The 23,079-nt window shown below is 37.8% G+C and overlaps 3 protein-coding genes across 4 annotated transcripts; 2 read left to right on the top strand and 1 right to left on the bottom strand.

The window, feature by feature from the left end:
• Window positions 1–2,085: 2,085 nt before the first annotated feature.
• LOC103433541 (transcription factor MYB59-like) lies at window positions 2,086–4,415 on the top strand. Its single transcript, NM_001328928.1, is given in 2 exon segments — window positions 2,086–2,428; window positions 3,154–4,415. Coding segments are annotated over 2 exon segments (1,176 nt in total). The 5' UTR covers window positions 2,086–2,127; the 3' UTR covers window positions 4,029–4,415.
• A 3,961-nt stretch (window positions 4,416–8,376) lies between these two features.
• On the top strand, window positions 8,377–11,786 carry LOC103433542 (uncharacterized). Its single transcript, XM_008371807.4, has 2 exons — window positions 8,377–9,320; window positions 11,134–11,786. Exons 1-2 carry the CDS (start codon window positions 8,884–8,886, stop codon window positions 11,369–11,371), a joined length of 675 nt encoding a protein of 224 aa, XP_008370029.1. The 5' UTR covers window positions 8,377–8,883; the 3' UTR covers window positions 11,372–11,786.
• A 1,408-nt stretch (window positions 11,787–13,194) lies between these two features.
• Window positions 13,195–18,474, bottom strand: LOC103433543 (serine/threonine-protein kinase BSK6-like). 2 transcript variants are annotated; one of them, XM_070820638.1, is made up of 10 exons: window positions 18,219–18,432; window positions 17,816–18,073; window positions 17,506–17,726; window positions 17,126–17,395; window positions 16,833–16,938; window positions 16,334–16,419; window positions 15,650–15,838; window positions 14,312–14,476; window positions 14,032–14,145; window positions 13,195–13,659 (listed from the first exon to the last, which is right to left on the bottom strand). In XM_070820638.1, exons 2-10 carry the CDS (start codon window positions 17,895–17,897, stop codon window positions 13,417–13,419), a joined length of 1,476 nt encoding a protein of 491 aa, XP_070676739.1. In that variant the 5' UTR covers window positions 17,898–18,073; window positions 18,219–18,432; the 3' UTR covers window positions 13,195–13,416. The 2 variants fall into 2 exon arrangements, with proteins under 2 accessions (XP_070676739.1, XP_008370030.1); XM_008371808.4 differs by having other exon boundaries at window positions 17,816–18,474.
• Between the last annotated feature and the right edge of the window lie 4,605 nt (window positions 18,475–23,079).

The raw sequence follows: 23,079 nt of genomic DNA, 5'->3' as shown, positions 1-23,079 counted from the left end.
CCATACAGGGTCGATTGTAGAAGCAAAAATAATATTAACATCCTGGTTAAATTATTTAAAATGCTAAAATAATAGCTTGTGGGTGGAAAAATGCCCCAAAATAATTTGGGCATGGGTGCCGTGGGTAAAGGAAGGCACGGGGTGCCTTGAGTAAAAACGGCAGGGCCTAAGGTATGGCTGCAAGCCACGGAAGGGACAAAACCCCCAGCCGTAGCTGGTTTAGGTGTTTTGGTCCAAGGGGTCACAGGGGCAAGCCCAAAGCTTGCGGGTTGGTCACGCAGGGAGCCCAGCGAAGCTGGGCCTTGATTTTGTGGCATAAGAGGCCCAGCCCGAGGGCTAGCTTTGTGTGCCTTGTGTGCATAAGGCGCCCAGCCGAGGGCTGGCAGGTTTTTGATGTAGGCCGAGAAAGGCCATGGGCTGCAGGCCCAGCAAAGAAACCAAAATCAGGCCGAAGCCTGTTTTCCTTTTTGGCACAGGGATGGTGCGATGCACCAAATCCCATTCCCCATTTTTTTTATTCAAATCCCTTTAGATTTAGGAAAAACCTAATATGCTTCTAATTTAATTTTATACATTAACTCACAAATTCCACATAACAATTTAATTGTGCGATGCATGAAACAAATATATATAGTGACAAATATATGAACTTATACAATATATATATCAGAAGGAAAATATAAACATAGGGGGTTCATGCATCATGGGGAATGTTTTCATGCTTCATGGGTCATTTCAAATATCTTCCTTTATTTTAAGCGTACCTGAGCAGCAGAAAACGAATAAGCCTTTGAATGTGGTGGATGATAGCCTCCTCCTACGATGCTTTAATTCCTCAGCTTCTAGCAAGAACATGCTGATAACGTGTTGTAGGCCTATTTAATTGAGTGATCTAAGATTAAGAGAGAGAGGGAGGCCGGCCACTTTAGAGAGAAGAGAGATTGATTTAATTGTGAGGTGTGTTTGATTCACCCCATTGTGCCTTTATTTATAGTAGTTGGAAGGGTAAATACCTTTCCCTTTATGATTACAACATTTAATAGGTAATCTAATCCTAATAGGAATATATAATACTTTCCCATATTCTCTAGGATTTACACAATCACATTCCTATTCTAAATAGAAATGCTAATCCTCATTCAGATGCCTTTTATTTTAAAAAGGCAATTGCCGTTTCATTCTCTATGTGCCTGTTTGGTGTTAGCCTCTTGTAGGCTCTCTTGTATTTTTCGGCTTCTGCCTAGGAATGTTATTCTTCTTCCAAAAAAAAAAAAAAAAAAAGAGGCAGTTGTCGTTTTTGGGGGTGGGTGAGAGCGTTTGGCTCTGCCATGAAGCAAAGAAGGGATAAAGCAGCAGGCCCAGCGTCATGCACAAACCGAAAATTGATCCAAACCAACTCGATCTTATCGATTAACTAACCTAATCGGTTTTAGACCAGACTTGATCGGCTTCGGTTTGTAATTTTAGCCAAACTACCAAGTCGGTTTTCGTTTCGGTCTTGTCCCAAAAGCAACCCAATCCACCCATCCCTAGTTGAAAGGGGAATGCTACGGAGACCAGATTCTTAAAGCACAGTTTGTAAGTGAAATAATATGGTGATTGATGATTAAATTATTACTTAAATATTAATTAATATACTTATTTTTTATTAATAATATATCATTTAATTTTCAAATTTAGTTTAAAATTACGCGGAGTGCACAAAGGTAAATTTAGGACAAGACACATGAGAGGTTCGAAACTGTCGTAGAAGGACAAGGATTGTTTGCCCTCCTTGTTCCCGTGCCCTCCCATGCCCTCCTGTTTTGTGTGATCACGGTTAAGCTACGTCAACATTTTATATTGTTTTTTTATAGAGATAATAAGACAAAAATGAATAGTAATATAAAATATTGACGTGGCTTAATCGTGACCACACAAACAGGAGGGCATGAGAGGGCACGGGAAGAAGGAGGGCAGACAATCCTTGTCCGTCGTAGAAATCATGGGAGCTGTCTTTTATCGTGTCAACGGAAACAACAGTAGTACTAGTAGTCTACTCTTGCGGTTAAGTAAGGTAGGTAGTCGAGTACGAGCAGTGTGACTGTGATCCAATTCCAAACACCAACTAAATAAAACAGGATAGAGATGGAAATGGAAGTCGCCGACGACCCCGCCGCTGTAGAAATAGACGCCGGAGACTGCGGAGATTGCGGTGAAGAGGCTGCGGCGGGAGGCGGAGCCGGAAGCCGTAGGAAATCGGGGCGGGACAACGTGAAGGGTCCTTGGTCTCCGGAAGAAGACGCGGTGCTGAGTCGGTTGGTGAGCAATTTCGGGGCTAGGAATTGGAGCTTGATCGCCCGAGGAATTGACGGACGATCCGGCAAGTCCTGCCGCCTGCGGTGGTGCAACCAGCTCGACCCCGCCGTCAAGCGCAAACCCTTTACTGGTATAATATACTTTGTTCTGAACTGAACCCTGAAATTCTTTAATGAAATGTATGTTTTTCTAACTTTGAATTTCGAATTGAGGGTTTTGCTGCTTTTGCATCTTTTTAATTAGGATTTTTTTTCAAGTGTTTAACTTTAAGGGGTTTCTGTACAAGCTTCAATTTGAATTTCAAGTTGGGTTTTTGCATTATCCGTTTGAGCACATTGTTAACAAGCTTCAATTTTTCGCATTGAGCATGATTCCGACAGGATTCTTCATCCATTTGTTTGGAGAATTTCATGTGATGTTTTGTTTGGTCGTGATTTTGATTCAATCGATAGCGAAATTGGACTGTTGTTATTCACATGTTGTTAGGATTTTTCTTACTACGTAAAGCAAAAATTCTAGAATGCATCACTCTTTATCGTACATTGTTGAATTAAACTACTGTATGTGCGCCTAAGAATCTAGGGGAATTGACCGGATGTAGCTGAGCCACCTAAAAGACGTGTGTAATACGTTGATGTATAGTAGGAGGAATCTACCTAAAGAATAGGCACATTTGAGTTGTTACATGTAATATACATATTCGGTTAGTGGAAATGTGCATTATGTTGAAATCTGATAGCATATAATTTCAATTTTATCACTTTCTTCCTTCGGCTATTCCAGCCCATTTGTCATGAATTCATGTCTACATGATTCTTCCTGGAGAAGAAGGCTGATAGGTTTGAATTGTTTCAGATGCGGAGGATCGGATGATAGTTGCAGCCCATGCAGTCCACGGAAACAAATGGGCTGCAATTGCTCGGCTTCTACCAGGGAGGACTGATAATGCCATAAAAAACCATTGGAATTCCACATTAAAGCGCCGGTGCATGGACCCTGAGAAAATAAAGTTAGAATCTGGTAATATGGTTGAAGATGTTAGCTTAGACAAAACAAAAGGATCATCTGAAGAGACCTTCTCGTATGGGGACGTCAATTCATCTAAATCTATGGAAGGAAGAGAAGTCAGTTCTTTTCAGCATATGGATGATCAAGATGAATACAATGGGTCATCAGAGGTTCAGTTTAGTCATGAAGCCACCGAACAGCCTAATCTTTTCAGACCAGTGGCACGGATCAGTGCTTTTAGTGTATACAACCAATCAAATAGCCAGGAGCTTGAATCATCATTCCCAAGGCCGATTCCAGCGCAAGGACCTCTTGTTCGAGAATCAAAACTAGATGTTGGTATCAGTAAATTTCTCAAAGGAGTTTATGGTGAGCTCTCAGTGCCTGATCAGTGTGCCCATGGTTGCTGCTGTGCACAGAATGGTATGAACTTTCAAAACTCGTTGTTGGGGCCAGAATTCGTGGAATTCTCCGAGCCTCCCTTGTTTCCAAGTTTCGAATTGGCTGCAATTGCCACAGATATAAGTAACCTTGCTTGGCTTAAAAGTGGGTTGGAGAATAACAGTGTAAGAGGAATGGGTGATGCAGCTGGTAGAATAACGACTCATGAGTCTCAAGGACAAATGCGGCGTTTTGAGGATAGTAGAACGAATCATCTTTTTCCTGTTGAAGAGAGAAACGATAGGCGAATGGGCATGAAGACCAATGTACTATCAACCTAAGACTGGTGCACAGAATGTTCTACAACTACAATCTAAAGCAGGGGATTCAAGTTTCTGTCACCACTTAATCAAGTAGGATCAATGAAGATACTTGTTTCCCAGTCTGAGAATCGTCACTACTCTAAGAGTCATGGAGAAACGAGAGGTCAATTTTTTTCCTCAATAAACTTTCAATAACTGTTAATCCAGTTGAAAGGTGTGGCATTTCTTCTCTTCGTTAATACCATATGCATGTGGTTATTTAGCTGAAGAGAATTTGAAGCAACTCTTTTCAACTCAAGAAACTGTCTCCCTTGTAGCTGCTGTTGGCTCAGAAAATATGTTTCATTGTTTCTATTGGTTGTATAACCATAAAACCCTATCAATCTCCCTTGTAGCTGCTGTTTATTTTCCAGATTTCTGACATATGAAAAGCTAGTTTGCATACATTAACAGCATCCTCAAAACTCAAGTTCTTTTTGACATTTCATTACTTGCCATGAGCGTTTATTCAGATTTATGGGTACAAAATCTCATACGTGAAGTTAAACTATTGACATGTGATATTTTGTTTAAGATATCTCTTCTTTCCTAATACCAACCCAAGAAGATGTTCTTAGGTCTGATTGCGAGGACCAGGTCACCTCTACAACCCAAGAACATGTACAACTCAAATAAAAAGTTCAATTGACCTCACCCTGGTCCAACCGAGCCTCGGTATTCCACCTCTCACAAATACATAGGACCCCTGTATTTTGATCACACCCGACTCCAAGTTGATCATACTGAACGTAAGAGTTGTTTTAGTCAGTCAGCCCTACCAAAGTTATGGTCCAACCCAAACGGATAGCTAGGAAGACTGACTCTAGTTTGAAGGGGAAACAATGAAACAAGTAAAAACACTTGTAGGACCCCAGAAGATGGATATTGGACTGTGTCCTCCAAGCCTTGGCTCCTTTTTCAGTGTAGTGTAGCTGTCGAGTCGACGAACTGCCCCAGTGAAGGGTAAGATATTAGATATAGGGCAGGCCCACCATATGACCCTCCTCGTTGTCCTCAAGGATTACTTGCTCCTCTTTCAATTTGTAGATGGAGCAAGTGGGTCGGTTCCACCTACACTCGCATCACATGTGAGAGAGATATAAAAGCAATTCAAAATGGTGCGTTTGTTTAACTAATTATTTGTCGTGTAAGTGTGGACATTGGAAGACAAAGGTTTTCAGTTATGAGAGGGAAGAATCAAAGGATGACCCACAACACAAGGAGCGAAGAACATTAAAGCTAAAGAGAAAAGTAGAAGAAAGAATGAGATTCCAAGAGTATATATATTTTTTATTCCATTACAATATTTGCAATTACGACATTTGTAACTCAAGCGGTGAAGGATTTTTTTCCTGGACTTGGGATTTTGTGTTCAAACGCCTATTGCCTTGTTATCAAGTTTATCAACAAGAAAACATAGGTATATCTCTTTATTTGTTCCCCGAACTTGTATAGAGCTATCAATTTTCTTCCAAACTTTAATTTTAGCTGATTACTTCCTTGAATTTTTATAATTAGTCCATTTTTCCCCCTTAACTTTAATTTTACTTTTATAAATAACCAATTCTTCCTGACGCTAGATTTTAAAAAATTTCATCAACTTTCTATCCATTTTGATCACGTCGACAATATATGACAATTGTATGAGAACAAAAACAATGAAAATTTGGATGAAAAATTTTAAAATCTAAACGCTAGGGGGAGGGGGAATTGGCTATTTATAAAATATTAGGAAGTAATCAGCTAAAGTTAAAGTTCAGTGAAGAAATTGATCAATTATAAACTTCAGGAATAGTAGGCTAAAATTAAAGTTCAGGTAAAAAATTGGACGCTCTATACAAGTTCCCCAGAGGATCAACTAACAAATACCTCAAAAACATATTACAGGAAAAGAGGAGTTTCGCTAGTTAAGATTGAAGAGGAGTTCCTCCTCAATTTACTCCTTGACCGAATCACAAACTGTCCTTTGTTTCGTGGCTTGGCTATTTCCTATTATTTTAGACTGCCCCTTGTAATGCTTGGAATTTTTGTTTTGGTCAACTTTGTAATGATTAGGATGTTGAGATGAAATTAACAGTTTAATATTGTTTTGTTCTTTATATGCTAGTAACTTATTTTTCTTTATTTGCCAACCATGTTTTAAGATGCAAATTCCGTACCATATAATTGTCTGTTTGAAAAAACAAACCATCTCGCACTCTTGTATTTTGGTTTCATCTATTCGTTGCCTTATACAAGTTTTCGGGCACAAAAACTTATCAAAAGATCGAAGATAACGAAGAATGACTACTTGATACAAAGCATTTTGCTTCTACTACGATGCATTGTAGCACTTGATACTACAAATCTTTCCAAAAAGAAGAAAAAGAGAAAGGAGATTTAAAGGGCAGACCAATTCTGATTTGGTTCGTTGGATCTTAGGCAACAACCAGAATTGGAATGTAGCTCTTTTCAAATTTTCCACTCCTTTTTCCTTTTTCCTTAAGATTAATTTTTTATAGTAAATTTATTGTACTTTTTTGTTCCTCACGCAAAGGCAATATTACATAAGCGACACTGACCTTGAGGTGGTCCCACCTCCAGTCAACTGCATCATGACTGGGAAATTCCAAAACTACAAAATTATAAAATACAACGAGGGGATATAAATATTGTTGATGCAGCGCTGCTAGTATCCACAATCTACGGCCCTGATTTCATCCATTTCATCCATTTCATCCATTTCGTCGTTCGGTTACGTTTCCCTAAAAATAGACGGCCATGATCCATGCATGAAAGAGTGGTAAAGGAGAGAGATGCACAGAGAATCCTGCTTGCAGTTGCAGGTACTAAAATTATTTTGTACTCTAGGAGAAGGAGCAGCCACTGATTAAAGTATGTAATGGGTAACTGAAAGCATTAAATAATTGGGATGTGGTTTCTGACACATTGCCGCCTCATCTTCTACGAATCCTCATATTCTTTGCCTTCATTTGGGTAAAATTTTTCAATGCTCGGGCAAATCGTATAGCATATCAAGTGTCATAATATAATTGATTAAAATATTTTTTAATTATTTAATTAGTTATATTATGACAGTTAATGTATCGATTCTTGATTTCGGCATATTAAAAATCTCTTCTTCATTTGTTGTACAATTGTCCTGGCAAATCGGTCGTTTTAAGGAGACGAGAAATTATCACTATCTAGGTATTAATTACATGCTAACCATCCTTTTATTTGAATTTTCTCTTCTTATTTTTTCAGTTTTTTTCAATCCTATAATGCTGTTTGTTAATCTGAATGTCTAACTTTTACATCATCTTTTAAAGATTAATTTTACAAAAATCAACCAAATTAGTATTGTTTAACTATTTGATTAACGTTGACAAAATTTCAAAGTTCAAGTAAGAAATATTGTTCACCTATTTATTAGATAATGTTAGATGACTCCCTGATTTTGTATTTAGTTAATTTTTTTTGCAAATATGATCTTTAAATGATGATCTAAAAAATAAAGGATTTAGATCATTGACATGAGCTTTATTATGAAGATGTGAAGAAGAGTCAAGAAGATAGAATGCAAAAGTAATATGCCAAATAGAATTAAAAGACATTTAAGTGTTCTCCAATGGATATGTCATATATGATGTGACATGTAAATCATTTGACTCCTTACTTTCTAGCTACCTTTTTATAGCAAATAAAGGAGTCAAATATATTTTATTTAATTTTTAATGTCTGGGTCCCATTAACAACCAATAGAATAAAAAAATAAAACTATTTTTGATTATGTTTTAATAGTTAATGTAACTCTAGGTTCAATAAAATAATAAAATAAATATTTGACACATCCATTAGAAAAAAAGAGAATTTAGCACTTGTATTTAATTTGCCACATTAGTCATCAAATAAAATTTTGACATGTTATATTTGACATCTTCTTTAAATATGCTCTAAGAAGTTTGCTAGCATTGCCCTTGTAATAAATGTATGTATTATTTGTGTTTAGAAATAGGAAATGTATTATATCAAACAATTAATCTGATTTAGGTATCATTAATAATTTGAAAAAGACCTTGTAATTGACTCAAAGATTTATGAGTTGATATAAAATTTGATTTAGAAAAAGAGCCAACATTCTTCTAACTGGAAGAAAAGCCACTTTTTATTCTAAATTAGAAATTAAAATACAAATTTATGAATGTATTTAGCTTGTTCTTTAAGAAAGTATTAATTAACGTATTTATATTTTATTTATAAGAAATTAAATAATTCTTAAATTTAATTTAAAAAATTAATCTAGCATTATTGGTATAAAATTACATAGCACACCAAATATTCCACCAACTTTTTCTTTTTTTCTTTCTTTTTTCCACTTATCACTGCTTTTTTCAAATTTCAAGTTGTCTTTACCAATGGAAATCTCTCTTCCGAAATAATCAGTGCACCCACTGTACGTTTTCTGTATATCTCTTCCTCCTCCATGAGGGGTACTCAGTCCCAGCTCTCTAAGGCATGACTCTTGCTTTCTGAGACCTCTCTCTCCCTATCCTCTTTCTCTCTCTACATTCTTCAAGCTTGCAAGCCTAAACCTTTGTCCTTAAACTGATCAAACTTTATTGGGTGCATTTAATTTTGTTGGTAACAAATTTCCAACATAAACAATCTTAATGGAGTCGAAGTTCACCTAATCCAACAAAACCCACTTCCTTAAATCCTCAAATTCCATCAAATATTTCTTCAATAGTTTTCGAAACCCCCCTAAGCTCCAAACTTTAATGCCCGAATGCTCTGTTCTTTGCCTTCCGGCGGAGTTTCAGCTTCTGGGTTTTTTAAATTTTAACCTCCGAACATGTCCCAAGTCGATTTAGAGCAAGGAACCCACCGCCGCTCCTTCTCCGGAAGCGCCGACGGCGGCGGCAGCGTCTGCTTCTCCGACGCAGACGACGGGTCGTGTTACTCTCAGTTCTTCTCGACCAATGGCGGCTCCAACGATGAGTACAATTTCGCTTTTGTCTCTGATCCTCAGCTCGGCGTGGTGTCGGATTCTCGGAGAGCCTCGTCTGTTTCGGACAGTTCGGTCGAGGTTGTCGAAATTGAGATTGGGGTGCCGGAAATTAAGGTTCATTTGGATAGAGTAGAGAGAGATTGTCGGATTTGTCATCTGGGTTTGGAGAGTAACAGCCACGAATCCGGAGCTCCGATTGAATTGGGTTGTTCTTGCAAGGATGATTTGGCTGCTGCCCACAAGAACTGTGCTGATACGTGGTTCAAGATTAGGGGCAACAAGTAAGTAAATTTATATCTGTTTTATATATATATATATATATATATATATAGGTCGCACTTGGTGCGATGGAAAGTGCCTTCGTCCATGAGCGGTAGGTCTCAAGTTCGAGACTTGGGAGCAGCCTCTCCATAAATGGGGGTAAGGCTAGCCGATATTCACCTCTTCCAGACCCTGCGTAAAGCGAGAGCGAGAGCCTTGTGCACTGGGTACGACCTTTATATATATATATATATATATATATATATTAAATTTCGAGTCCTGTCGGTAAATCGTTGGCTAACCCGCTTAGGCGGAAGAGAGAATCGAAGATAGAACCTTGGTCTTTACTTTTTACTTTTTAGCATTATGCAAAGTTTATATCTTTGATTTGATAAAGTTTATGATTTGATAAGCTAATTAGCCCTTAATTGATCGAGATTTACCCGATTCTTAATGTCGAAGTAAGTCTAGTAATAGTTGGATGACCTATAGAACGGCTCTAGATAGGAGATACGTAGTTCGTGAATTTAGGATATCATTATGTCGAGAAAAAAAGGAAGATGATATTAAAAGAAGGGAAAGGGATCCCCAGATCTATTCCACCAAATCTATCAATCCGGATCTTTGAAATTTGATCCAACGGTTAAAAACAGGGACCTTCTTTAAAAATTATATTAACTTTAACCGTTTGATCAAATTTCAAGAACCCGAATTGATAGATTTGGTGGAAAAGATATGAAGAGGATCCCTCCTCTAAAAGAGGGCAATGGACAAGACAAAGTAAAGGAAAAGGTGAAAGCATTGAAATGTGTACAAACTAGACTTCCTTACAGCTCTGTCTTTCGTCCAAGTTTAAGAATCTCTGCTCCTCTGTGATTCTCTTTCTCTTTTATGAAAGTGGGGATTTGACATCTTATTGATTTTTCCAATTAGATTTAATCTTTTGCAAAAGCTTTTGTCGGCCGACGCACTAAATAATTGATATTTACTGTGTTCATATCCACATTTCCTATTCATCCAGCATGCTTAGTGATGAATCTCTTTTCATATACATTTCGAGTACGATAGATGTATAACTAATCGAGCTTTTGGCAGATTGCCATGTATCACTATTTCACCATGTGATGATTGTTCATTGGATGGGTCGTGCACTTTTTGAATACATGGCAAACGTTTATTGAATAATGAAGTCATTGGTACTAAAACTTAGTTCCGCGAGAGAATCTCTCGATTATATGGGTGTCACTTACATATTAGCAATGGCTGCATTGATGCTGACAGTAAGATGTGTGGTGGCATTGCCACTTTTAATCCCCATTGGCAGCCACTGTTATATCACATTGATCGCACATGTCCTGGTGATGCTCTGATAATGGTGGCAGATACTTCGTATGAAATTGATAATTTCGATGTTTGAATCTGACGGGATTTTATGAAATCTTATCGTATATTTGTAAAAGCCGTGCAATATGATCTCACATATGATGTGCGTCGTGTTACACTCCTTCCTTTGCATCTTAAACTATATCTCACGTCTGCGAAGTGTGAGCGTTACCATTGTGGCCTTCTAACATTCGTAGCAGAATATGAGGTTGTTTTGGCCAATTTGTCATGTTATAAGTACAAGTAGGACGTTGCCTTCTGATTCCCTTGTAGGTTTCTGCGCTTAATTTGCTTTTCTTCAGGCCATAGAGATTAATCTTGGTTTGTTTACTTATTTCTGTTAAATTCATTTTAACTTCATACATTCACTCATATCTACTGCGTTTGGAATTGTTATTCATAAACGAAAACCATTAGGTTAATATATTAATTCCACTCCATGTTTTCCAGGACCTGTGAGATATGCCAGTCAGTTGCGCGCAACGTCGTTGGGCCAAATGACATCGAGTTCACTGAGCAGTCAAACGAATCCAGCACTGCCTCAGCAACAGCTGCAGTTGCAGCCCCAGGGGCCTCCACAGAGACTCGAAGTTTCTGGCACGGTCACCGCTTCCTCAACTTCCTTCTTGCCTGCATGGTATTTGCTTTTGTCATATCATGGCTCTTTCACTTCAACGTTCCGTCGTGAAATTCCGAGCAAGGAGTTGAGAAAACTTGGATAATCAAAAGAAAAAACAAGTGTAAAAAGAAGCTGCAGAATCTGCTGGATGATTAGTAACACATAGTTGCGAAATCTGTAGCGTTTATATAGATTAGTAGTAATACATCATATATTGCTTCATGCCCACTTCTCTTGGAGTGTTTCTTGTTCATAAGTTCGCTTTTTCGGGTCTTCTCTTCAAGGCGTTTTATGTGTCAAAAAATGTGTCCCTCGATCCTAACCCTATATATAATTATGTAAAATATATCTTTCTTTTTTTCATTTGGCCAGAGGATATGGTATTCTCTCAAGAGAGAGAATTGCTGAATTGAATTGTAAAATTGTAAAATTGCTTCATTGCTCTTGGATCATACTCTCTATCCAACCACGCCATCAAGTTCAACTACTATATGTTGCTCGGCAAACCTATATGGCATGTTTATGGTACGAACAAGTCATGAATTAGGAGAAGGGAGGAAGGAATTGATATCAATTCTTTCGCAGAGATTTACTGTGCGGAGCCGCTCAATTTGTCTCAAACAATGTTTTAAAAGGCGAAGACAAAACCAAAGCATTTCATGGAAATCTTGTCTTAAGCGATAGGCTCACGGTAGTATAATACTTAATATATATGTGTGTGTGTGTGTGTGTGTGTGTGTGTGTGTGAGAGAGATAATACCTTGTAAAACAATCAAGCAAGCAGGCCAAGGAATTAAAAAGGAAATTTTTTTGAACTTTTAATTAGTTTTCCTTTATTATTATGAGGATGGATCTATGTCACTACTTTTCTTACACAACTTTTAACACACATTTTTGTAAGGCTCACTCTCTAATGTATTTCAACAATTGGAATCGTTTATCTTTTAGATCATTCCTCAAAAATCATGTCTACCAAAATTCACCTAAATCTGAAACCATATAACCTCTGGATTAAGGATTAGGATTTCTTTGTAGAACCGTATTCGTCTATTTTCTTAATGAATATCTTAATGGTTTTGGATTTGTCTATCTTTTCGAAATGATGATCTATGAATGATGTTCTAAAAGATAGGCGTTCATATTGTTAAAATACATTACGAAGTGAGTCCGACAAAAATGTCTGTCAAAAGTTATATAAAAAAGTGGTGTCACGGATTCACCCCACTTATTATCTCTAATTCACATCATGAAGTCATAATAAACTAGTAGAAACTAAGTAGCAACATAAAATTAGCATGAATTTTATAAAAATCCAGTCCCAAAACAACGTCGTTTTGTGTTTGGACTATTTTTTTAAAGAAAAAAGAATTCAAATGCCCAAGTCGCCTAGGCGCCTGAGGCGGTTTGGCTAGTCTATAGCCCACTCCCTCTGGGCAGAAGTGTTTTCTTCATAGCCCACCCCAGAAGAGACTCAGCATGGTCGTAGTTACGTCAATGCTTAGCAAATTGGACACTTCGCCGGCGATCAAGCGATGGTGTTGTCAAAATTGAGGAAAAACATCGGCCTTTGGTTCAATAATGCTAGAGGAGGAAAGGTCATTCGTGCCGGCCCCCTACAATAGCTTTCAAAATTCTCATAAATTCTTCGGTATTCGACACCGAACCAACTTCGCATTTGGTCCATATGTGTAGTAACACGAGAACTCAAGAATTGAAATAACTCAATAACTCATGTTTTAGTAAACACGGGAAAGTCGAGAATCAAAATAATTCCAATACTCGTTTGCAGGGGTGTCAATAATCGGAGAATTTTACACACATTCTAGTAAGAACACATGTGAATACAAATGCTTGAATAACCAAATAAAAATAAGGGAGGCCAGAAACAAAAATTATCAAAACCAACAGAATAATCTTCCAAGAAATCCTGAATTGAAGCAAGCAAAGCTTAAAGCCTTCAAATACCCAAATCATGACAATAAAGAATAGATACAAGGCTAAACAAACGACTACTAATATAAGCGTCGCCGGGATGTAAACGGAGGAAAAAGCGTCGCCCGGATGTTAACGGAGGTATAGAAGAAAAGAAAGAAAGAAAAATGAGGCTATACACTTCAAGTTTTGTTCTTTTTGGCTTCCAAATTTGTGCCATCTTTGAGTGTTTCTTGTGCATCATTATCCATGCCAAGGCTGAAGAGGCAAGCTGCTTGAAGGTACAAAGCCGCCGGCCACTCGGGAGAAACTACCTGGGCTTGCATAGCATCCCCCAGAGCTTCTTGTGGCATTTCACTCATCAGGTAAGAGAGGCAGCGCCGAGCATACACCGTGGGTGATACCATGGTCCCGCCGTCGATAAACTACAAAAGAAATCAGAAGGGTAGAAACATAAATCAGCGTTGATGGGACAAGTTCTAAATTCCTAACAGACACCCTCAATGCTATTCTCCTGATCTTTCTCAATAGCATTGTGTATAAGACAAACTGTCTGACAACTTATATCATATGATCAACAATGTACGCACAGAAACAGTTCAGAAATTAACGAAGTATGATACCGCTATCAGATTCTGAGGCTTACTAAACTGTAAGTGTGCATTCTTGAAAAATAAAATAAAATAATCTAGATACAAGGCCAGTTTTTGAAAGTTGCAATGTCTTTAAGTTACGGAACTGGCGAGAAGCATGGATTGTGCAGACCAGTTTAAAATTATTCCTGAACAGAAACTCACTTGTGTATAGGAATCAATCGCAGTTGTAAAATCTTTAGCTCGAAAAGCAGAATCTCCACTCTTCTTAGAATTCAAAGTCTCCTGCATTTGATTAGTCCACAGCTGGAAAGAAAGCTGCAGGGCCAAATATCTCAAGCAGAATTAGCACTATGAGGAATAATTGTATTTAAAACAAGCGCTTCTTGCTGGTCATACTTCAAACACGCGCACACTATCTTTTTTTATCAAATATCACAGATCACAGTTAAAAGAACTGAGTACAGGACATACAGTAACATACCTCATTAGCAATCCCCTCATCATCCTTGTATCCATTCTTTTCCAATATTTCATGTATGGCAGTGAGATCCATTCTCAAACAAGCTTCTCCAAAGGGTGTTAATGCCAATGGCTGCGTTGAGGATGCGCTTTCATGTGCAATACCCATCAAAACATGTGATGCAACCTGCTCGAAAACTATGCAATGAGAAATTATACTCTTCACAAGCAAACTTAAAGCTCTTAAATGGCAGGCTAGCATTAACAATGCCATGCCCACAATTGATGAGGGGGAAATTAAATTTCACTTTAAGCATAAAATTTCCTTCCCTGCATCTGTTTTTTAAAGTTGAAAAAGAAATGTGGTTAGTCTCAATAAAAAGCTACGGGTTTTATCAATACTAAAACAGGTAAACATTTTTAAGAAGGGAGATGTTATTGGCACTCCAAAAAAGTCATTGTGCACTCGAAACTTTCTATATTCAGAAACAAAAATAAACTTATGAGGACTGCAAAATGACTTGTTTGGAGTGCCAATAACACCTCCCCTTTAAGAATAACATAAGAGAAAGAGATAGTATTCTGTACGTTGAAGTTGGTAATAACGTACAAGAGGAAGCCTACTTATAGGCTTAGGGATTGCGAACTAATACAATGGTACCAGAGACGATGCAAGTTTAGAAGAATATAAACCTAACTCATGTCTAGGACTCTAGGTTAATTATAATGTGAAATATCTCAGCCATACATGTCAGATATTACAATAGCATCTTTTTCAAGTCAGGGTCTAACGCCTCTAACCTATATCTAGTTTGTTTATACAAGTAGGCTCAAGATGGTTTCTCGTGTATCACCTGAGTATCAGAAGTTGTTAATGATATATTCCTCACATTTCATATATATAATAATCTGGACACAGGTTAGCTCCAAATTCTTACTATACGTAAATGGAGATACTGTCAAACTGATTTGACTAACAAAGTTTCGGATTAAAGAGAGGAGGAATATAGATGGTGTGCAGAGATGGTTGGCTGCAATATAGATCACCGGCGGTGACAGTGATGGTTGGCTGCAATATAGATCAGCAGCGGTGACAGTGATGGCTGGTATGAGCTAACAAATTAGTATAAGCCATTAATTGGTGACTCTGATATCACGTTAGAATAGGGACACAAAAGAAAGAAATAGGAAATTATGCATTGTTGTGAGTGAGTAATAATGCATGTACAAGAGAAAGTCTATTTATATGTTTAAGGGGTGTAGTGAATTATGAGGAAAAGTAAGAACCTAGACCTAATATTTGTACGAGATTATGTGAAATATGTGAGATACACACTAACAATAATGATGGAATCCTTACCTCTGTTTCTTTCTGAAGTGACATGAGAGCAGTGACGAGGGACTTTGCATTTGGCCGCTCACGAGCTTCATATTGCAGACAACGGGAAGCTAAGCGTACTAACTCAGTTCCGTCATCATTTGAGAAATTACCCTCCAAAGCAGAATCCATTAGCATCAGGAAATTCTTGCCGCGAATTAGATCTAGCGCCTTCAAACAAGACATGCAAACATGGTCACCCCTAATTTGATACTCAAACCAACATTTGGAGTCATAAAACAAAGGGTCTTATGGGTGTTAATAATGGTTAGCCTTCTTCAGTTTACTTCTGCAATCACCAAGGACCAACTTTTGAAGCAAAAAAGTATTAGCGATAGGAGAGTGAACAGCTTACCAGTATTATTAACCAAACACAAAGCTACAAAAGAATCCATAACTACTTGAGATCAAATGAAACAAAGAAAAGGGTATTTAGGGGAAATTTACCAATAGCTACTAAAATAAATTATATCTTCATTTTTCTTTTGCCAAACACAGTGCATATTTATGCAAAGATTCTGTGACCCAAGCTTGCTATTAGGTATCCAAACAAACTCAAGAATAAATTTTCATTCCAATGAGAATTTTATTTTTTTGTCCCACGATTCCCCACTACTATATATATCGTGAAACATCATTGTAAAGAATAATCGCCATAGAACTCACATGGCTGGGGGGAATATGTTTGCCACTTAGAAGATCAAGCAACAACGTTCCAAAGCTGTAAATTACACTTTCTTGCGTCACCCTACCTGCCAACCAAAGCACATGTACATTTATGAAGTTATAGTACCTTCTGAACATATTGAAAGCTTGAAACCCAATGGAATTCGTAACAAGGCATGGGGGAAAAAATCAAATATGTAATGCCGGTTTCCATGTGCTTCACCAATGATCCAATGTACAACTTGGCATCCTTCTCACATTGAATTTTATTGAAAGGAGCTGATGAAAATCTTATTCTTAATAAGAATAAAGGCGGCACAAAAAGCTTGTTAATTAACTCTTCAATACACAAATTCCCAATTCAGCGAATTGATTCCCCAACTTCGAATTCAGTTGTAAGCAAATGAGTCTTCACATGTGGTGTCTGTTACTAAATTCAAAAGCATAATGTCGCTAATACTTTCTAAAACCGCAAGCATTTCAATCGAAGTGATCATACCTGTCCTGAGATACTCAGGAGGAGTGAAAGCCAAGTTCGTACTGTAACTCTTGCCATCCCTGCTATTCTTCATGAGGCCAAAGCATGACAGCCTGGGATTACCATCCTGTGTACCAAGTCAAAAAACCCAAATGGTAAACAATAAAAACAGATAAACCCGCGATTCACAACCTCGCGGGAAGTCCTCGTGTTGCATCCCCTACTTTTCGATTAAAACCGAAAAATATAATAGATTAACCCCTAAAAAACAAAAATCAATCCAATTCAAAAAAACAGAAGACTTTATAATCTACCTGATCAAACAAAACCCTGTAGGCATTGAGATCATGATACAAGGCACGACCTTTCCCACTGCAGTAATCGAGAGCTTGAGCCAGATACAGCGCCACCCTCAGCCTCATCGCCCACCTCATCGGCTGGCTCTCCCAGTGGAACAGGTGCTTCGCCAGCGTCTCGTGCGCCATGAACTCCGCCACCAGCAGCCGCTCCTCCCCTTCGCAACAGCATCCGATCAGATTCCCCAGCCTCTCGCTCCTCAGGCTCCCCACCGACCTCGCCTCCTCCTGCAAACAAAAATATTCGATCTTTCCTTATTTTTCCAGAAAACAAAAAAATCTGGGACTGGGATTTATCGAAATGTTGAGAAGTGGAGGGAGGGTTGAGTTTGACGGACTAGGAATTGGCGATTGTCGGGCCAGGCGAGCTTGTTGAATCGCTTGACGGCAATTAACCGGCCGTTGTCGAGCTTTCCCTTGTAGACAACGTTGGGAGCTTTTTCGCCGTGCTCGGAGACTATGTTGTCGGAGGCGAAGCCAGACGTGGCGGCTTTCATTTGGTCGAGGCTGTACTCCGTGAAGGTCGGCCATATGCTTTTGTCGCTTTTGCCCCCATTGTCTGCAACAAAACAGCGACCGAATTGTCCGAATCACACTCAGAAGCTCAAAAAAACATAAATGGAAAACAGAGAAGAAGGGGCCGGTTACCCAGTTCGGAAGATTCGAGGACGGTGGGTTTAAGGTGGGAGTGGAACCAGCAGAGGGAGAATCTGGAGCAGCGGGCTCCCATTTGAGATCGAGCGTCGGAGAGCGAGTGTGGGAGTGGGAAAGTCAGATGATCAGACGGTGGACATCAAACAGAGAGAAACAGAGGAAAACAGAGGAGGGTTCAGTCTTTGAATCTTCAGAGAGTAAAGTTCTGGATCCAAAGCTGATTCATTTCTCAGGCGCTCTCAGTCCTACTAGCTGCTCCCAGCAAGTTCAGTGTTATCAAAGTACAAAAATATTTAAAAATAAAAAATAAAAATAATATATATATATATTAATTAGTGTTTAAGATGATTATTATTGCTAAATTGTTAATTAATCAGTGTGAATGTGTGTCTCTCACTTTTGGTGTGTGAGTGTCAGAGTTTCAGAGAGTGTGAGTGACTCTGTTTTGTTTTGCAGAAAAGAATATGCAAAAACGAAAAGGAAACGGCCTTTTTCTTCTGCAAAGTCATGATTTTTTCCTCTCTCTCTGTTTTTTTCTTCTTCAAGAGAGTGGATTAGTGGTCAATTCAATGTCCGTTTTGCTTTGTTTCTTCAGTGGGGTCGAGAAAGTCAAGCAAACTAATGGAGATCAGCTCATGTATACAACATTTCTTTCTTATTAATCACTCCTCACTAATCTTGAATAAGATTCTCTTCCCTCTTTTTTTCTCTATTTTCCTTCCCTCTTATTTGAACGGTTACGATTAAACTACGTTAACATCTTATATTAATATTTTATAACAAAAAAAAGACAAAATAAGATAATATGAAAGGAGAAGATGGAAATGAATGGAAAGAGGACGAGAGAAAATCTTAGTCCCACTAATCTCTCTCAATTTGAGAATAAGTGACTAGGTCTGCTCTCACATGAGATGGAATGTCTGGAAAATTAAATAGAATAAACTTCAAGAATATTTATGCTTTTGTGAATGGTGCGCATATAATAACGTGGCCGGGCACTACTATCTAATTGTTTTTTTTTCAAATTCAAGATTGGGTTTATTTAGGAGTGGTTCGAAAAATTGAAAGTCGAAAAAAATTGGACCGAATACCGAAGGAACCAAACTGAAAAAACTGAACCAAATTTAAAAAACTGAATCAAACCAAAATTGATTGGTTCAATTTCAATTTTAGTGATTTAAAAACCGAACCAAATTAAACTTAGCTGAATTGAACCGAACTAACCATTACCCTTAACAGACGTCATTTTTCTAGGTATTTAACCCAAGATGATGCAGTTCGTTCTCATCTTATCAGATATCTGTTTGGACTTCGGCCACCTTTTATTCAGTTTGAGTTTTTTCCTTTTAATATAATGTGAACTATTATATGTCAAATGATGAGTTGAAATTAATTTATTTTTCTTACTTTGGTGCTGAAAGTTTTATGAAACTACATTAAATCTTGGAAAGAACAAAAAAAACCAGTAAATTAAATTTCAGAAGCCGAGTTGAAGATTATGAACATGTTGATTAGTTTTATCACTTGACTTGAAATCTCTTCAACAAACAAATGAGCGAGCAGGTTAGTGAGCAAATGAAGTTTTAACAAATTTGAATTTCATGTCTATAAAAAAAACCAAACCGAACCCAAATCAAACCGTAAAAAACCAAGGCAATGTTAAACTGAAGAAAATCGAACAGAAACCAAATCAAACAATAGTTTAGGTTTGGTTTCAATTTTTTGACAAAAAAACCAAATCAATTGAAACCAAACCCACCCCTTTACGTTCTGTTTAGTCCCCATCAGTTTATACTCTTCACATGATCACCTTGTTTCACAAGTTGACAAGGGACCCAGGAGGGAAAGAAAATAGGGCTTCAATTATTCTGTTACAAAATGTTGGCAAACAATTGAATTGATGTCAGTTGGTGGTGACAAATATTGGCCTTAAACAAACTTTATTGACAATCGATATGATGTGTGACAGCATTTGGCCTAATTGGTCTTTCTTTGTGCCTAAAAGATATGACTTTTGAAGGTAGAGATGATCCTGATTTTATCAAGATTAAGGATAAGTGAAATGAACTAGAGGAGTGAAGAAGAAGAGACTGTGTACTCTGATTTTGTTTTTTTTTTTCGGGAAACTGAAAATATATTACCAGGGCTACAAGCCAAAGAGTTACAAGAAAGCCTACCACGAGACCAACAAACAAACAGCACTATCAAACAGCGAAGGGGATAAGAGAAGACACAAGAACCAAATTCTAGCGTCACCCCTTCAACGTTTACCAAAATCAGTGGGAACCATGGGGACAGGGTAAACCATCTTTGTTAAGTACATGAACCTACGAGGATGGAAGGCAAAATGGTCCTCTCGTTTTTGCCACATGGATGGAAAACTTAAACAAAATGACAGCATAGATTAAAGTGTGACACATTTACATGTTTAAGAAGACAAGTTGAATCACAATAAGTTTCAGGAGGTAAAGTCGGACTCCCAAACACTATAGGGGGCACACCAGTAATTAAGCATTGGAATTTTGACTTGTGCTCCAACAATATTAGTCGATTTCTACACAACCAAGAACGATCACGCAAGAAAGTCTGCCATATTACTGGTGTAAAATAAAGTGTTTATGAGAGGTAGAGATTCTGCACATAGATTGCATAAAGTGACTTATTATATAACCGTTAAGGGTGATTAATTTGTTAACACAAATACTAATACAGATACATAAACCATGTGATTAATTTGTTTTTTAACATAACATTGTTGGTACATGCGAGAAAACCTGTTACATAATCAATTGTTTATGATAATGTGTTTATTAAGAGTAGATAGTTTGATGAGATACGGATACGTTTACGTTACGAGACAAGGAAGAAAAACAAGTGTATCATCTCCTTTGGTTTTTGGAATGACGACAATTCTAATTTATAGAAAGAGAATCATTTCTAACTTTCTACCCCTGTCTTCACATTTTAGCAAATACAAAGTCCAATCTTAGGTAAAATCAACTTTTCATTGTTACATTTAACAGTCTTTTAACTTACTTGTATTAGAGAATTAACAGTTCGAATTTACCCCTTTCTTTTTGGGGAAAAACCAGATCTACCTTTTCACCAATTGCAGGTTTCTCCCAACAAGAAAATGAAATGAGCATGCTTGATCAGACAAGAGTGTGACAAGTGTTGCTATAAGTAGCAGCAGTGTAACATGCATCCATATGGGTGTCTAGAGACCCCCTTCCTTTTCCCATTAAAAATAAAGAAAAGAGCATATCAATGAAGAAAAGTGGTGGTTTTTTTAGAGCCTAGACATGCCTCAATCATGATACTTCACCTCTTACATCACACCACAAGGATTTTTACGAAACGGGTACATTGTCATTATATCGTTCGATGTCAATGATGCACTGTATTTGTATGTTTCTGTCCACGTAATTTTATCTCATTGACACAAGACAACACAATTACAGTCTACTCGTCGTGCATACATATTGCTCTCTATATCACCAAACCACATGACAAATTGACAATCATGCATTAGACAGATAAATTACACTTTTTAAATACGTAACAAACATTTGTTACACCATAAAAATTAGTTGCGTGAGATAATCGCTTCCATATCACACATTATAATTATACTTAACATCTCTCTTTATTGACCAACTTTTACAGCTGAAATTGCGCCTGCGTGCTTTCTGGCCAATGGCCATGGCAACAAGTGGGGTAGTATTCCTCTCATATAACTCATGAGGAAACAGAGAGAGATGAGGCGGGCACATTGGGGCCTCCATGCTGTCAAATATCACAGAAAAAGCTCACATGGCCAAGCCATCAATTTTTGCTGTGATCCAGCCCATCTCTTTCAAAATATAACATAACCAAGCAAAAAGAATATATTAATTAAATTACAAAATTTAAAGATCGTGTTTGCAATGATCAATTACATTATCTAATGTATGCAAACACATGCGCTCACGCTTGCATAAGCTCGATCGAAGAATGTGGTTTGGGATGAGAAATGTTTCATGCGTACAGCGTCAAGGCACTAATACAGTCATGAAATTTGCATAAAAATGGGATATATATGATTCTTATGAATGTCAAGCGCAATGCGTCGGGATGCATATAAGATTAAATTTTAGTTATTGACATGTCTACCCATTTGACAACTAATCTAAGGTTACAGGATTGTGATCCAATTTTGAGTATACAGTTCAAGAAATTAAGTGGGGGAATTCAGCGAAGTCACACAATTCTAATTTGGTATCGAACTCGTCACTCAAAATGTTCAAACTTAAAGACTCTTATTTCAAAGTAAAAATGAATATCACTAGACCAAAGTAAGTGGCTTGTACACTATTCCCTTAAAAAGGTTTCAAAATGTGGATATTAATACTACTCTAATTTAAGATGACGGGGGACTGCAATCGGAGTTTTGAGTTAGGACTTGGCATGGTTTGAATTGGTTCGGTTTGAGCCCAAGCCACTCACCATCTCCGGTTCGGTGCCATTAGACCGGCTGAGATCCGCAGGCGGCGTGCCGAGACAAAAATAATAAAGAGATGCAGAAGTCCAAGATTTATTTTTGTGTCACCAAACTCCAGTTGAGATTTGATGGATATTGTCGTATGGTGTATGGTGAAGGACAGGAAGCACGTTATCCCTCCACAGATGACGCATGTGAGGGTGAGGTCTCAATTTTGTAGGGGAGGGGACCTTCCAACTCAGATGTGGTGCTCCACGCTCAAAAGGAAAAACTGCAGAGCAATGGTGTGGGGGCATATATGGAGGCAAACTGTCTGTCTTCCTGTTTAGGTGCCCTTCTCATTCATTTATTTTGTACGGTCACGATTAAACTACTTCAACATTTTATATTTTTTTTTTATAAAAATAATAAGACAAAAAACAATAAGAATATAAAATGTTGATGTGGCTTGACCATGACCGCACAAATATGATGGAATAGGAAGAGCACCCAAACACGAGGGTAGACAATATATACTGCTCTCTTTCCCTGTCGTCCACATCTAATGCAACGTCGAACTCTCGGGATACTATTGTGGTAGTATTTGAAATCAATAACGCACCGTGGAACATATTAAAAATAGGGTAATGTGTATTGGTTTGGGATACTGCCAACAGTAGTAACATTCCCGGGTGCAGGTAAGTCCTCTTTAGCCTTATTCATCGAAGATCTATTGTGCATGCTGGAGTTATATAATGATCTGAAGTAGAACAAAAGCGGGGCTGCAAAAAGCGAAAAC

This window comes from Malus domestica, chromosome 04 (genome assembly GCF_042453785.1).
Source record: "Malus domestica chromosome 04, GDT2T_hap1".
Taxonomy (NCBI): domain Eukaryota; kingdom Viridiplantae; phylum Streptophyta; class Magnoliopsida; order Rosales; family Rosaceae; genus Malus; species Malus domestica.
The sequence above is the reverse complement of the archived record's forward strand: the minus strand, read 5'-3'. Positions and strand labels throughout refer to the sequence as shown.

What these genes read in the sequence shown, in the direction of transcription:
- LOC103433543 (XM_008371808.4), bottom strand. Translation starts at nt 17,897, where the DNA reads ATGGGAGCCCGCTGCTCCAGATTCTCCCTCTGCTGGTTCCACTCCCAC. An exon ending in ACAGGGTTTTGTTTGATCAG is followed by an intron (nt 16,939 to 17,125) that starts GTAGATTATAAA and finishes CTTGGTACACAG; the next exon opens with GATGGTAATCCCAGGCTGTC. An exon ending in CGATTGATTCCTATACACAA is followed by an intron (nt 13,660 to 14,031) that starts GTGAGTTTCTGT and finishes TTTCTTTTGTAG; the next exon opens with TTTATCGACGGCGGGACCAT.
- LOC103433542 (XM_008371807.4), top strand. Translation starts at nt 8,884, where the DNA reads ATGTCCCAAGTCGATTTAGAGCAAGGAACCCACCGCCGCTCCTTCTCC. An exon ending in TTCAAGATTAGGGGCAACAA is followed by an intron (nt 9,321 to 11,133) that starts GTAAGTAAATTT and finishes CATGTTTTCCAG; the next exon opens with GACCTGTGAGATATGCCAGT.